Source organism: Lynx rufus, unplaced genomic scaffold, assembly GCF_022079265.1.
Source record: "Lynx rufus isolate CCGP_SWC_20201006 ecotype Redwood Valley unplaced genomic scaffold, mLynRuf1.p SCAF_6, whole genome shotgun sequence".
Taxonomy (NCBI): Eukaryota; Metazoa; Chordata; class Mammalia; order Carnivora; family Felidae; genus Lynx; species Lynx rufus.
Window position 1 is genome coordinate 49,451,135 of NW_025814878.1, and position 16,931 is coordinate 49,468,065.

At 39.0% G+C, this 16,931-nt stretch overlaps 1 protein-coding gene across 1 annotated transcript in view; it reads left to right on the forward strand.

Moving 5' to 3' along the window:
• The window catches only part of PDSS2 (decaprenyl diphosphate synthase subunit 2), a 263,575-nt gene that overhangs the window by 230,052 nt on the left and 16,592 nt on the right, over positions 1 to 16,931 (forward strand). The window contains exon 7 of the mRNA XM_047101881.1: positions 7,923 to 7,955. Within this exon, the coding sequence (XP_046957837.1) occupies positions 7,923 to 7,955 (33 nt within the window). The remainder of the gene's footprint in view (positions 1 to 7,922; positions 7,956 to 16,931) is intronic.

The following is a 16,931-nucleotide window of genomic DNA, read 5'->3' on the forward strand; positions in this document are numbered from 1 at the left end:
CATTAATTTTTTTTTAACTCATTTCAGAGAGAAAATGTATAGGGCCTGAAGACTAATATGATAGGGAGAAACTGGCAGGTGTGTACTGGGGAGGGGCAGTCAGAGGCCAAAATCATGATTTTGAACTTGGATTAGAGGAAGAATTGTGTCATTAATATTAATAGGCAAGTTAAGTGAAAAAAGTGGTATAAATTTGGTTTTTGACATCATGAGCTTGAGGTGCGCCATCAAGATTGGTGACCATCATCTTGGAACCTGGCCACTGGAGGAAACAACTCAGTTCCATTTTCAGCCTTTTTTATTTACTCATGGCCTTTCTGCAATCTGGGTAGATTTTGTGTGTGTGTGCAATTTTAAATTTCATGTCTCTTCCAGATTCCAAGGGAGCACAGCAAGAAAAAAAGATTGACAAGACTTCTGAATAAAGAGAAATTTGTTATGTAGATAATACAAGCCCCTCCTCTTTTTTTTAATTGGACACCATAGCCATCTATGCACCTATCTGTTGCTTCCTCTTTTCCCAGTTAACCAAAGGAAGAGAATACAAGAAATCTCATCCGGGGGCATTCACATTTCTCTCCAAAATTTAGCTTTCCTAGGTGAGAGAGATGGTAACATCAGGTACCTGAGAAATCTAGTTCTAAATAGTATTGATTTCCTTACAGATGCCTTTGTGCTATCTTATTAATAGACAAGCATGATCAGAATAACAAAGAGGCCTGCCCTGTTTCTTTCTTTGTAACTGGAAAGTTGGGTTGATACAAGCCCTGCTTCTCCTACCAAACCAAAAATCAACTGCTTCAACTTTGGGGCTAGCAGATCTAATAGATTTCTGATTTGTAAGCTTTCTAAATCCTCATACAGTCTACCCATACCGTTGCAGGATGACAGTGGGGGTCCTACCCTTCCTCTCTTCCTCTGTTCCCCAATAAGCCTTTTCACGTATATACTAAACTCTACCTCTTTGTACCAATACAGATGTACAGAGAGTTTATTTTCAATAAAACCTGTCTTCTCTAAAGGAACTAAATGATATTCCTGCCAGTGCCAAGGCAAGAGACCTTTAAAATGTCATTTTTTTTCACAGCCACCAATGTAATCTTTTATTCACACAAGGATTATTAATGGGCAGTGGCTTAAACCAATTGAATGGATGGTTAGAAGGGAACTGAATATTCACATGGATTCAAAGTACCCTACAGATTACTCATTAAATACAAAGGGAAGCAGTGAACAAACTTAGTTTCACCAATAATGACACAAACTGTATCATTATTGTATGACTCCTGATATAATAGAGAAGTATACAGCATCATTTATGTAGTTGTGTTGCCAAAAAAAATTTTTTTTTAATTTTAATCTAATCATGAGGAAACAATCAGACAAATCCAGGATAAGGGACATTCTCCAGGGCAACTGACCTGGACTCTTAAAAAATGTCACTATTATGAAAGAAAAGGTGTGGTATGGGGACACTTGTAGATTAGAAGAGACTTAAAATCCATGACATCCAAGGAGAATGCATGATTTTTAATTTGATCTTGGAACAAACAGTTCTAAACAACACTATTGGTTGAACTGGAAACCTTTGAATATGGACTTCTTAACCACTTTAAGAAACGTTAAACTTGTTGGATGTAATAACGGTTTGTTGGTTTTGTAGGAGAACATTGTTGTTGCCGAAGTATTCAGGGATGAGACAGGATGTCTATAACTTACTCTCAAATAATCAGCAAATGATTGTCCAAAGAGAAAGCAAAGAGGACAAAATGTTAGCAATTGGTTAATGTAGTGGAGAGCAGATGGGTGTTCATGATGTTTTTTACACTAAAAAGTTTGAGGAGAAAAAAAAAAAGTTTGAGGAGGAAGGTAGTTTTCCTTGAAGTTTTAAAAAGAGAATTTCTTTAAAAACGACTGTTGTTCCCAAATATAGCTGCTAGCATTCAGGAAGAATAACATGATAAGTAGAGATGATCAGTCTCTAACAATTTCTGGACTCCCTGCTGTGGAATATTAGTTTTCTACTTTTAGAAAAAGGTTTCTCCATATCCAGCTTTCAAGTCCAGATAACAGTAGTTGAAAATTGGAAACAGTTCATTTATGTCATCCAATCCTTCTTTGTTACCTGACTTATAAGAAAGCCATTTGTTTCTTAAAGTAAAAGACCATATTGTACATCCATTACTTACCAACAGGGGATCTATCTGCCTTTGGTCTGCAGAGACTGGTATATAAACCTTTGGAATTAATCCCTCTGTGCATCCTCTCGCTCAGAATACTGGCTTTTTTTTTTTTTTTTTTTTTTTTTTTTGCTTTTGTACAGAATATTGTTTTACAGTGCTCACTATAGCTGTCTGAGGAGGCCTCTGGTGTCATGAGCACTGGCACACTATCTTGTCTGTTTTCACTTTTTTTTTTTTTAAGATAAAACAAGGTTCAAACCACACATTCTCTGTGAACTGCTAAAGACTGGGAAAAATTACTTTCTTTTCTCATGACCTGGATTGACAAGAAGCACACCTACAGGAGGCAAAAAGATGAGTGAATCTCTTTTAAAGACCGTAGTAATGAAGCCCTCAGAGAATTGCCGTGTATGGTAGAATTTACAGTGGCTTCTGGAGATGAACAGTGTGGCAGGAAGAGGTTCAGGACTGCTGGCTGTTGAAATACAGTCTGGAATTTATTTTATATCAGCCTATTTTGGGCCCCAGTGAGAAAGTTATTTTAATAATATCTTGCTCTGCTACAAATATACATGATAAGTGGCAGATGTCAGAAAAAGAGGGGAAAGTTCTAGCACTCCATTCTCCTTGAGACTTAAGGAGTTTTTATAGTTGTTCTTTTTTAGCCTTTGAAGTAAACACGAATGCATACAGGAGCATAAATTGAAAAGGACATTAGACATGGTCCAAACCAGTGATCTTCAAATGAGTCAGAAACTCAGGACCAGAGTACTGAGGATGTGCATTTTTAACAAACTAGTCAGGTGATTCCAACAGCCAGTGCAGCATTTGTGAGAGCCCAACATTTGGGAACATGTGGTCCAGTCCGGTACTTACTTTACAAATAAGAAAATGAAGACCCAAAATTTTTAAATTTCAAAATTATTAGACATATTCATGTATCGTGTGCTAAAAACCGTATTTTCTGACACCCAGTACACGCCTCTTCCCGGGAGGTCACAGTGCTTTTTGGAGTGGTCACCGTTAAGATACTAGGGCACTTGCAGGGCGCCTGGGTGGCTCAGCTGGCTAAGTGTCTGACTTCAGCTAAGGTTATGATCTCACAGTCCCATGAATTCAAGCCCTGTGTCAGGCTCTGTGCTGACAGCTCAGAACCTGGAGCCTGCTTCGGATTCTGTATCTCCCTCTCTCTCTGTCCCTCCCCCACTCATTCACTCTCTCTCTCTCAAAAATAAAATAAAAACGTTAAAAATTTTTAAATAAAATAAAATATATTAGGCCACTTGCTTTCCTCCATAGACAAGGCCTACTTAACACCGTAAGCTTTGAGGTATGCATCTTGGATTGTCCTGAGGTTTCCGTTCAGGGCGCTTTTCAGTTCAACACACTGCTTTCAATGTTGAGGCACGTTTTGGTTTTTTTTTTAATGTGTATATATTTTTGTGAGAGAGAGAGAGAGACAGAGTGCAAGTGGGGGAGGGACAGAGGAAGAGAGGGAGACACAGAATCTGAAGCAGACTACAGGCTCTGAGCTGTCAGCACAGAGCCCAAAGCGGGGCTTGAACTCCAGAACGGCGAGATCATGACCTAGGCCAAAGTCAAGATGCTTAACCGACTGAGCCACACAGGTGCCCCTCAGGTTGAGATGCTTAAATTACACTAAACTGCTATGTCTGTGGGAAGGCTACTAGATCATTCTTCTCTGTTCTATCCTTTTGTTGTTTGATTTTCATGAATTCTTTGAATTTATTTTCTAGATTCCCCTTCTAGGTATACTTATAAATAGAAGTTGAACACTAAAATGAAAATACGGGTAAAAATTAGTTGCCAAACATCAGCTGATGGTTCCATATTAACTACATACTGGTGCTGTGAATCGAAACACCCAGCTTTTCTAGAAATAGAAGTGGGTATAATAAACTTTGCTTCTTAGGTTTCCTAAATAGACCGTACATAACCAACACATATAAAGAAAAAAGCATTTATCCACGTATGCATCCATTCACCAGATATTATTGGCCACATGTGCTCTATACTAGTACTGATCTAAACATGGAATACAGTTGTGAGCAGGAGAGAACTTTGCTCTCCTCTCATAGAACCTAAGTTCTAGAGGGAGATTGTATGTGAAGCCTAACCAAAACAAGACTATGTAACCCCGAATAGAAGCTCCACGAGGGCAGAGATTTTTATCTGTTCTGTTCATGGCTTCATCTCCAGTGCAGTGCCTGACACATAGTAGGCACACAATGGATAATTATTTAGTGAATGAGCCATCAGGTGAAAGAGAAAGTATAGCCTCTCCCAAATTAACTATTTTGCAAAAAGAAATAGAATAGGTAAAGTGTAATGAGAAATGTTACTTGTATAGGGGATTAAATCTCATTTCCATCAGTTTCTAATGTGCTGTGTTTTCATAAGCTCTAAAAGCATCTTGTGAAAAAAAAAAGTGTATCAGAATGTGTACTCTTAGGTGCGTATATGACCTACGTAGATACTAACACACAGCAGCAGCTAGAAATACATATTGTAAATCCTATAAAGACTTAAATATTTATAATATTTATCTTATCAGATAACTGGTGCTTTCTGTACAAGCTTACTAAGCAGTCCAGGATGAAGTGGTTTCACAGAACTGAAATGTTTTTTGTAATAAAATAAAAAGGACATTCAGGTGAGCCACATATCAACAGCTAACGCCTATTCAGGTTGTAAATGGCTGCAGTAATCGTGCCGTCATTTTATGTAGCCTTCTGATCTCCCAGCTCTCAAACCATTTAGGAGCTGATCCTGAACAGATATGGATTACATACATGGAGTTCCTGTGCTGCCATCCCCAGAAGAGTGTATCTTTTCTGGCTCAAAGAGTGGTAACCAAGCCAGGAATACACCATGAAATGACAGAGTTGGAAGGTAACTTGTGATTGATAAAGCCCAAGGACTTCAAAATAATAGAATTCTCTAAGATAGTTTATAATCAAAGTATGAGAAAAATGGTTGTACAGAAATTTCTGATAGGATCACTATAATGTTATCTGTAACCAGCGTTATGGTCACTCTTCCTACGTAAGGAAATGGCTGTTGATTTTTCTTTCTTTCTTTTTTTTTTTAATGAGACAAACTGAAAAGTGGCTCACTACTTTCAAAAGGAAAAGTCCACCCTAAGTCATCGTAAATTGTATCATTTCTCTGCACTTTACCTTGCAATCTCAAGATACAGAAGCTCCTCAGCTTCCTAACTTCCAACAAATACCACTTTTAACACTTGTAACGTACTCTTTTTGTGAAACACTGAAAGATAAGAATATTGAAAGATGCAGAATGATGAGCCGGTTGGAATAGGAACACAACTGAAAGTAGTGAGAAAATGGCAAATTTGTTGCAGGAATGGGTTGTTTGACAAGAGGAACAATTCTGTGGAGCTCCCACAGTTTGTGCATCATTTGAAAAGTACCGTACTTGAGCCATCTATACTAATCAGCAAGAGGCATGAAAAAGGGTGAACAATTGAAAAGGTGGAAAGCATGTGACCATAGGATCAGCCTCAGTGCCAGAGATCTCTTAACCTAAAATGAATTCAAGGGACAGCTGGAAGTTTGAGAACTTAAAGACTAAGGAAAACTGTGAAATGCTGCTGCTGAAATTGTGGTCACAAGCTATGGATTGTTCCTTGGATCAAGGCCGGTTGGTATTTGCACAGTAACAAAATTTAGTAGCTGGGTCATGAGTGCCCTGGACAGACGTGCTGAAGGGTTCTCTGTAAACCGTAGATGTTACGGTGGAGAAAGAGGGATTTTCAACATAGGCAAAACATTTGGGGAGAATATGTCCATGGAAACACAAGTAAATGTAAAATATCTGAGCAGAAAAGAAACCTAGTTTCCAAATTTCTGCAAGAACTGACTCCTATTCCTTATGATCTAATGCATCTCAGGACTACATTCTGACTCGACTTAGTTCATCCCTAAAAAATTTCAAGAGCAGATTGAAAACCCCAAATTCTTCTTCATAGTATATTGATTGCAGGGGCCTGTAGTGTCATAGAAAACATTCAAGTCCCCATTTTCACTTACAGTGGTTTGTGATGGGGCCAAAAGCTATACATGAGCAGTGTCTTCTTCTAAGTTGCTTATTATGAAAATAAGAAAAACAAAATGCAAGCATCTTTGTATAAATTTTTTTAAAGGACTGTAAAGAAGCAAGAAGAGTCAGGACCAATGTTATAAATCTTCTTTAATCTCATTAAAGTAATCTGCCCACCTTCATTATCTCTATAGTGTCATTTTGGACTCAGGACCTAACCTATTTGCAAATTGAAGGATTCTCATTCTGTGCAGAGGTGGCGAGAGAAGTTTGTAATGAAGTCTACAAAAACTGAGTTGGCATATCGACAAAGGTTAATAACATTGGTTATCTCTGTCATGTTAGGATTTTATACATGACATTTGAGTAGTGTATGTATTCACTTTAAATTTTTTATAACTAAAAATATTTTTTAAATACAACCCCATATAGGATATATTTTTCAACTCCACCTTTTTCTCTGTCCTCATCCCTGATGGGGTGGGAGGTCGAGCTGGGGATCTTTCAACATAATACAACATGATAAAAATTATGCCAAAGGAAGTGGAGGAGAAACTGACCCCACAGATTACAAACTGATTATACGGGAGGAAACATGTCGTTACAGTGGAACCATCTGATAGTCACCACCTCAACCAAGTGATCAAATTTATAGCATTACTATGAGTGGGACAGCCTGACATTTTGTGCCTCCTGAATTGATGCAATATTAAGTACGTAATTTCCTATATAAAGTGCTCTTGCCAGAAATGTTTAAGCAAGCTTTTTCAGACCCAACTTTCAGTTTGAGAGCAAAACAGGGACAAATTAAATGACACATCGAAGAAACAATATGACAAATCCAAAAAGACATTTTATAAGACAGCTGCCCTGGTCTCTTCAAAAAGTCAATGATATGCATGGAAAAAAAGTTAATGGTTTTTCTTTTCATTTCTTAAAATATGGGGAGGGTCTAGTCTAGATTTAAAAGGCTAACCAGAGATGTAGAAACCATATGTAATGTGTGAATCTTGTTTAATTTTGGTTGGGTGGAGAAAGCTATAAAGGATATTCTTGGGACAATAGGAAAATTTTGAATATGGATTGTATGTTAGATAATATGGAATTGTTTTTAAAATGTGATAACAAGGGCGCATGGGTGGCTCAGTCGGTTAAGTGTCCAACTTCAGCTCAGGTCATGATCTCACAGTTCATGAGTTCGAGCCTCACATCAGGCTCTCTGCTGTCAGCATAGAGCCTGCTTCGGATCCTCTGTCCCACTGTCTGTCTGCCCCTCCCCGTCCCTCAAAAATAAATAAACGTTAAAAAAAAATAAAATGTGATAGTAGTCATGTGGTTATGTACAAGACACCCTATGCTTATAAGACTTGTGTGCTGAAACATGGCGAGGTGAAGAGTCATGATGTCTGCTACTGTCCTGTCTAGATAGAGTGTATATATGTGCTCACTGTGCAGTTCTTTCAACTTTTCAATATGCTTGAAAGTGTTATACGTGTATAGTTGCATAGAGATACAACTATGTAGATACATAGAAAGATAAATGATGGGGGACCAAGGGAGAGAGAGTTGGCTTTTACTCTTGGAGACGTACGTTTTAAAAGCACTACCTAATTTTTAAAGAACTAACAAATTAATTTCCCCCTCTTTCTACTTCAGGCTCAAGAGAAGGAAAGATTAGACTATGCTAAGGTAAGTAGATTTTATACATACTACACAGTTTTCTACATTTCAATCTGGTGTTTGGCTTTTGTTTATAATCAAAAGGTCAAAAAAGAATCATCACATTCGGAGCTGAGGGACATTCACTGTTAGGTAATAGATATTAGCAGGTAAGTGTATTTATTGAGTGACTACTTCACTCCAGACATTGTGTTAAGTGTTGAGACTATAACAGTGAGCCAAATGAAGTGTTTTCCTTTTGAGACATATACAATGCAGTGTGGGAGGCAACAACTAAATGGATACATAGTATAATGTCATGTGGTGGTAAGTACTAGGAAGAAAAATATACTGGATAAGATAACCATTGCTAGAAAGATGCCTTTGGCCTCTGGATGCAAAACAGCTTTTAGCACCATCAGATAATACCTGAGAGGCACCATACACAGCAGACTCAGACTCCTAAAGGTAGTAGTTTTCACATCATCTGTGGAGCTTTTGAAAACACATATGCCTAGGTTACCACAGCATCACACCCTCTTTCACCAAGATCAAAATCCCCTGGTGGGGAGAGCAGGGCAGGGGCAGGACGGAAGTATTTGGAAAAAGGCTCCGAGATCATTCTGATATATAGCCTTGTTTAAAAAGTGCTGTGGGAGTTCAGATTTCAGTGAACCAGTGGAAGCCTCTGAACACATTTGGGTCACACTTGGTTTTCCCCTCAGGGACAAATGGAACGTTTTAGCAGGTGTGTGGGATGCATACAGCTGCTTGGCTAAAGAAACATGCTAACCATCTGGCTTATGCCACCATCAGGAATATCCAGGGTGTGAGCACACCTGCACCCCAAAGACAAGGAGGAAGAAATACGAGGTGTAAGGGCTCTGCTTGCAGTGGGACAGCTGAAACCCATGGTGATCTTTCAGGGCCGATCCAGAACCTTGTGCTCTCCTGGCAGCCCTGAGGTGCACACCCATGGCTCCACGCCTGTCCCCTCTTTGCCTTGACTGAGATGTAGTCCCTTCTTTTCTCTGTCTCACAAACTGTTGCTTTCCTTCGTGCTTTAATACACGGTACATCTCTCAGTCATTGTACTTACTCTGTAATATTATAATGACCCATTTATGAGGCAGACCATAGACTGTGAGCTCTTGGAGGGCAGGGACAGTGTCATATTTGTCTTTATATACTTGGTGCTTAACACAGTGCTTGGCTCATGGTAAATAGTGCTGAAGGAGGTAGGGAGGAGGTAAATGGGTAAGTGAATGAGCAAGTGAAGCCGTGAGTAAGAAAATAGAAGACGTAAGAAGTCCATTGCAGGAGAAAATCTGGTATAGGTTTTCTTATATCAACCAGAGAGAAAAGATGCTTTCGACAAATGTTACAGGTATCAACAGAGTTAAAAGGATTGTTTGGGAAGGTTGTAATAAACTAGCTTGGAGATAAAGGCTGGGATTTCACTGTGTTAGCGTAAAGGAAAGCTAACTTATGAACAAAAAAGTAAGGGAAAAGTCAACACGATTTAGCAATAGAATAACTGTTGATCCTTGATGCTTATTTTTGACTCCTAGAACTCCTTCAGGGTTTCTTATTGCAGAAGCACATGACAATTGAAGAGCTTAGAAAAAAGGAAAAAATACAGTGCATGGATAGAAGGACACTCCTGGACCCAGCAGTGGCTCAGCCACCAACTCACTGCAAAATCTAAGAACCCTTAACCTCTCTGGTCTTTCTTCACTTTCCTTTGTATAAAGCGAGCAGTTTTAGAATAGTGCTGGTTTATTCTTTAGGCCAATTCCAAATTTGAGAGAAAATATTCTTCTTGGGCAGTGGGGGGCATTCTTATATACCTGAGGTCCACATTCATTCCTTCATCTACTTTATCCACTCAACCACCAGTTATTGGATATTTAATATGTGCAAAGCACTGTGTTAGTGCTGCCTGCCACCATGAACAAGGCTGATGTAGGCTGTGCCATCACATGCTTCCTTGACTCAGACCTCCCTATCCAAAGTAGCCCCTCCCCCTTTGCTCTATTTTTCCTTCTTAACATTTATCATAATCTAAAATTATTATTTTCATTTAGTTTCTTGCTTCTGGTTTTTTTCTTCCATTGGAATGTAAGAGCTCTGAAGGTACATTATTCATGGTCGCATCATTTGTACCCAGCACAGGCTTTATGTACAGGAGGGCTTGTCAAGTGTATGCATATGAGTTGCATTAGTATTATTCTAGAAGTGCAGGAGGTTCTGGGAGGTCTGGAATTGAGGATTGTAGACTTCACGGAGCCATTTTAAGAATATATTGACTACAGGGGCACCTGGGTGACTTAGTCAGTTAAGCATTCAACTCTTGATTTTGGCTGAGGTCGTGATCTCACAGTTCGTGAGATCGAGGCACATGTCGGGCTCTGCAGTGACAGTGCGGAACCTGCTTGGGATTCTCTCCCTCTCCCCCCCCCCCAAATAAATTTTTAAAAACATTTAAAAAAGAAAAAAAAGAATATATTGACTATGTCACATAGTCCATCTCAATGTTCAGTAGTCCTATGGTTGCCTTCACAAGTGTGTAGTGACCATATTTCTTGTGCCAGTAAACAGAACCCCACCCCTCGGGAATATGTGGTGCGGTTCTGACATTTAAGGGCCATAGCTTGATCTAAGCAATTCATCTAGGCTTATCATCCTTCCACAGACCTAAACACAAGTGACATGGGAAAAAAAGGTTATGTCCATCTCTAGCAGGTATGGGGCAGATATCTGCAGGGTGTAGCTTGTGATATTGTCTCTTACACAGTGTACCACGGGCCCTTAGTAACACATGTCATGACCCACGGTCTAGGCGTCTCTGTTTTGCATGGGCATGGTGCTCATGCTGACTGATGCAGGCACCATGCTTAGCGCTTAGGTCTGCCCTTGGGTTTATCTGTAACTCTACATTTGAAAAACTCAGGAGCCATTTTTGGAGACCATCATGAAATGTGTTTGTTGCTGGAAATTTTGTTATTTCCAAGTGGTGAGTATTTACCCAAAAGCCAAATTTTATCTGAAAAGTCAGGTTTTGAGGACCATAGGAGATTATTTTGGCTATGTGCTTTTGTGGCCGTATAGGCCAGCTCTCAAATTTTGTCAGTCTCAGAATGGCGAGGAATCAAAAGAAGAGGTGATCATTTCAAAATCAGTTTCAGCTGGATATTGAGACTGTCACATTCAGCAAAACAGTGGTCTGTACTCAAACCCTCAGATGAGAAATTTAATTACTTTTTAATTGAGTTCCTGTTGTGATAGAGTCTGGATATGAATGCTTCACGGTACTACAATGCCTTTCATCTTAAGATATCAAAGCACTTGACAACCATTAATTCATTTTGTCTCTCCTGCCTCTGTACGGTGGTTAAGACAGTCATGGGAGTGCCCTTCCTGCTGCTGGAACTCATCCACCTGGGGTCTGGGCAAGGCTGGGAGCTGAGTAACCAAAAGGCGATGGTACCCAGTAGCTTCTAAAATAGAAAAACAAGAACGTCTTACTTACCTAGTTAAAACTTCAGGAGAAGTCTTATTAGACAGAATATAATTACCAGAAGTGAACCGTGACCCAAAAAGCCAGTGCTAACAGTTAAGCCCCTATGTGCAATGCTGTGTGGATCCTAATTACAGTGGTTGGTCTGCAACCCTGAGTGTGTATTTCTCAAGACTATTCCACGTTCCCCAGGCTTCTGGCCCCACAGTTAAGTGCAGCTGATTTGGTGCAGTGCTAGAGGGAAGAGTGCCACCTATTGAATTGTAGGAATTTATGGGTACGGGTTGGGACTGGTGGAGAAGCTTCTCGGACCACATTGATGCTTGGTTTGCTATGGTAACATATATATGTCTGAAAGAAAACGAATATGTTGACTACTCTTGCTTAGAAAAACATCTACAAACGTCTGTGTATTTTCCCCAGCTGGAGCTGAGCGTATGCCTGCAGCTTAGCCTACTGCTACTCGAAATAAGCCTGCTGCTAAAAAGACTGAGGCAGATGGTATTTTTACCACTTCAGGCAAAACATGGCACCTATGGTTCGGCTTTCTACAATTTTAATTTTTAACACTTTCAAAATGGCTTGCTTAAATATCTCCAGTGTAGGGATGCAGACTTTCCCCCAATTTCTTTTTAATAACTGCTTCAGATACACAGATATCAATAAATAGTACTTGGTCAAAACCAGACTCTGTCACCACTGTGATGGCCTCCTGCTCCCTTTCACAAATGCTTCCGACCGGGCCTTAAATGGGCTTTGACATTCATGCTAATTTTGACACAAAGACTCTAAATCGTTTTCAGGAACTTTCTTTATAGTCATCTCTAGTCTTTACTGTGCAGTTCCTACCATTTTCCCCATGACTCAGTACAGAAAAGAGTTGTTTTTTTTAATGTCTTCTTCCTGAGGTTCACTCTAAGCACAGAGTTGTTCAAGGTTAAGCACTGGGTAAAGAAAGATCTTGCAGGTGTTAATTCATTAGGCATCCAGTTCTCGGTGGAACGTAAGAGAGATTTTTTTTTTAAGGAGTGGGGTTTTGACGTGCCCTCTCTGCTGGAGTCTGTTCAGGGTTGCGAGTGGCACACGCTTCTGGCTGCGTCCCCGCCACTCTCAAGTGCGGCGTCTGGAGCTGCCGCTTCCCTCCCCGCCCTCAGAAGGCCTTGCACATTCTGTTTTATTATAAAACGCATTTGCATAGGGTACACATTAAAATTCTCTTCCCACAAGCAAACAGTGCTGTCCGCAGACATTTGCATTTGCATGATCACATATCATCACTTCCCTTCAAGAAGAGAAAGAGTCTTTCCTCTCATGTCACAGTTCTCCTTTCCAAGGTTTGCCCTTTTAGCCATAGATTGCTTCAACCATTTTGCTGCATATTGAGTCCAAATTCTACTTTTTTGAAGCTTGAGTATAGAAAATTTTCTGTAAATATTATTGTCCTTTCTTTACTGACAAAGCCAGACTCTTTTTTTTTTTTTTTTTGGCAGGCAGTTTTTTGCCTGCTCGTTCTTTCTCATAACCCTAGCTAACTGGCTGTGAGAATTTTTCACATTGGCACATTTAGAGACCAGATGTTACTGTGTTTTCTCTTCCGTGTACCCCTTTCTCGGGCAGATGCTGCTTCTCCTACCCTGGGGCTTCACATTAGCTCCTTTGGTAAAGTATTCCATACGGCATTGCTGTATGCGCTAAATCTCTTGTTCCCTCTAACCTCCTGAAGTTGTCTTTACATTTAGGATTTCTGTTTTAGTGATAATAACAAAGACTATGTAAAAGCATCATCATTCCCTTCTCCCATCTTTTCCTGTAAAGGACTTGTGGTCTAATTAAATGAAGTGTTTATAATAGAATTTAATGGAAAAAATCCAAATACCATTATGATATGGGTACAGTTATGTAAAACCTTGATAAAGACTGGAAGACAGCATGTAAAAATATAAATACAGGCATTAAGGTGGTAACATTTCGGCATGTTTTAAAATAAATGCGCTGTATTTTTTTTTTTTAAGATTTCTGTTTTTGACATATAGGGTCAAATCTGAATTAGAATTTTTTCAGATATGACCTGAGCTACTGAGAATTGAAAAATACCTCGCCTGAAATCATGTTTTTAGTGACATAACCAGAATTTAATTTTAGATTCCTGAAAAATACATACTTCTCTGGCAACAGGCAGAAATGCACAGCTGGAGAATGTAACTTTTGTATACTGTGAGTTTTTGTGCTGGGACTCAAGCAGTGGTTGGAGCACTGGAAGACAACTGAAGAGAACAGAAGCCTAGCACACTGAACAGGCACTGCCAGTGCTGATCCGATGACCTAACCACAGCACAGGGAAAGGTGCCGGAAGATGCCGCCAGGACTGCCATCTGAAAGTTTTAAATCCCCCACTCCTTGTTCCCTTAAAAGTCAGATAAAACCAGTTATTTTTCTTTTGACAATCATATTTCAGACAGGTGTTTTTCCTTGCAGCAATAATGGATATTTATTTATTTATTTATTTATTTATTTATTTATTTATTTATAATTTTAGTGAGAGAGACTGTGAGCAGGGGAGAGGGGCAGAGGGAATGAGAGAGAATCTTAAGCAGTCTCCCCACAGCTCAGAGTCCGAGGTGGAGCTCGATCCCACAGCCCTGGGATCATGACCGGAACTGAATCAAGAGTCAGATGCTCAACAGACTGAGCCACCCAGACGCCCCTAGGTTTTCTATAATCTTTTTTTAAAACAATTAACCAAAGTCAGTTTTTACAGCTACTCTTGGATTCTATATCTCCTTTAAAATACAATTATTGGGGTACCTGGGTGGCTCAGTGGGTTAACTGTCTCTTGATTTTGGCACAGGTCATGATCTCACAGTTCCTGAGTTCAAGCCCCATGTCTTGGAATTCTTTCTCTCTCCCTCTTTTACTACCCCCAAATAAATAAACATTAAAAACATTTTTTAAGATAAAATAAAATTACTATTGATGGAAAAACAAGCATTAATTTCTGTCTGTATGTATGGCTTTTTTTTACCATGTGAAACTCTTAATCAAAAATAAATTCTAATCACTCATATAATAGTATCTTGAACCAGAGTTGTAGAGCCCTTAGGTCTTTTTTGCAAAACAGTTGCTCTTTGGATGTTCATTCATCCCCAGTCATCAAGCTAGTTTTTACTCCTTAAATCTCTGAGTATATTATTTTGCATAAGTCCCCAGTGACTATCATCTTGCTTTGATGATCTATTCCTTAATTTCTTAATGTTATTTTAAAATTAGATTCTTGCTTTCTGAGGTGTTAGCATTCCCACATACCTCCATGGCATCAACAGATTTGATGATCATAATCTCTATTCCTTTGTGGATCATGAATAATATTATTAAATACTATCAATAATAAACCTCTTTATGACATCATAAAATATGCCATTCTCTCAGTTGTTAACCCAAATAGTATTGATATTATTTGAACTCAATCCTCTATGCAGTTGTAAATCTTTTTTTATTTTTCTTCAAATCATATATTCCTAGCTTGTTGATCTTGGGTTTCTAATTGTATATGTAAACTGCTAAATTGGTTCGCAACAATAATATTTAGTGGGACAATCTCTCTCATTCTTGAAATTACCATTTTGAATTACTGGCCTCTAAAAATTACATATCTGCATAATACCTAACATTCATCAGGAGGCTAAGACTTAGGTTGTTAGTGAAGACCAGTTCTTAGTCGTAAGCCTGAAATTGTGTCTGGTTTTGCTCATCATTGTTCTCTGAGGGCCTAACACAGTGCCTGGCACATATTACATACCAAATATTTGTTGAATGAATGAATGAATGAATGAATGAATGAATGAATGACTCAAGATAAACCAAATGTTTGTGCCTATATTCTGTTCTTTTAATTTATAAGACATATTTAACTCTACCTTTGTTCTTCTTATTTCTTCCCAAGTATACTTTTAAGCAAATCGTTTTATCCTCCATGCCTTGCACTCCCTGGGGTTGAAACAAAGATTCAATTGGGATAACCTTTTGAATCTTAGTCTAGAAAGCTAACTAACAGTGCCCTCCAGGCTGGTTCTGTGGGTGAATGCTCTGCACTGTGGGGTAGCTGGATTCAATTATTGCTCCCAGTTTGTGGTATCAGGAGCCACCTGTGCACAGGAAGTGCCTATATGCCTTCATGTAGAGGATAGAGCCTTCTGTCCCCATAGAGGAGCCTATTTAATCCATTGAAACTGTTTTAACTAGATCTGAAGGAAACACTATTCTCTCTCTCCCCATCATAAAAACCGTGGAGAGGTATGGGCTTTCTAAAATTATGTTTTTTAAGAGAACAAAAAAGGAAGCACCACCAAGTAGATGCTGACTGTGGTTTTAGTTAGTTAGAAGTCTTGGTTATTACCTACACTGATATATTTCCAAGCTCATACACTAATTCTGCAGCCCAGTTTTATACAGAATTGAGGGGCTTTGTGGTTTCAACATGATTAGTCTATCAGAAAGGTGTAATCTGTTTAGTTGGTACATCTGAAGCCATCCCCCCATGTTTCCTAAACAGTGTCTGCAAGCACTACTCAGCTTCTCCACTTACTACATAAGGCAGAGTACTAATCCTGGATGTGCTTAACTACCTTTCCTGAAATAGCAAGGTGGCTGTGCCACCTCAGTGTTCAAACAGAATTACTGAGATAACAATAGAGATCACAGGATCTGCAACATTTGGTTAGTGATGTGTAAGATGCTACTAAAGATTTTGGATGAGTGGATCCTTTCCCCCAAGTCTTTGACTTCCTGGCTTGCTTAAAGATTTTACCTATTCACCACATCATAATAAAGCCAGAGATATACCGCTGAAGATGGATTCCTGCATAGTGCAATGGTGCCCCCTGTGGAAGGTCTCCCTATTCTAGATCTAAGGAAATTACACTAACATTTATCTTTGATCCATTCCTAACAAGAGTTGTGTGCACCTGTTAGAAAAGGTTGTAAGCTTTTCTGTGTGCTGTGATCTCTTTAAAATTTATGCCCTAGTATTCATTCCCTAGTATACATTCATCGTGCAGTCTGCTCAAGACACATGAAGCACTTTAATCAAATGGTTCTATCAAATTCTACCCTTGAATCCCTTCATTTTATGGAGAAGAGATCGAATAACGTTAACAGTGTTCACAGTTACTATCTCACAGAGTCATGATTTTTTCCAGGTTTGCTAACTCCACACTGTGTATTCTTCACCACCATACTGCTTCTTAAGGTGCTTTAGACATACTAAAAAAAGAAGTAAGGGAGAATTTGTATACAGGCTTTGGTTTTACAAACATCCAGGAAATGGTATGCATCATTCTATAGAGAGATAGTGATTGTCTAGTAAATGTCTGTCTTAGGATTTATGCTGAACTAGTGCAATAATTATTGTGATTTTTTTTAACTAGCAAGCATTCTTCACTCTTCCAAGAAGGTTTTATGGATATAACCATTTAAAATAAGTTGTCATT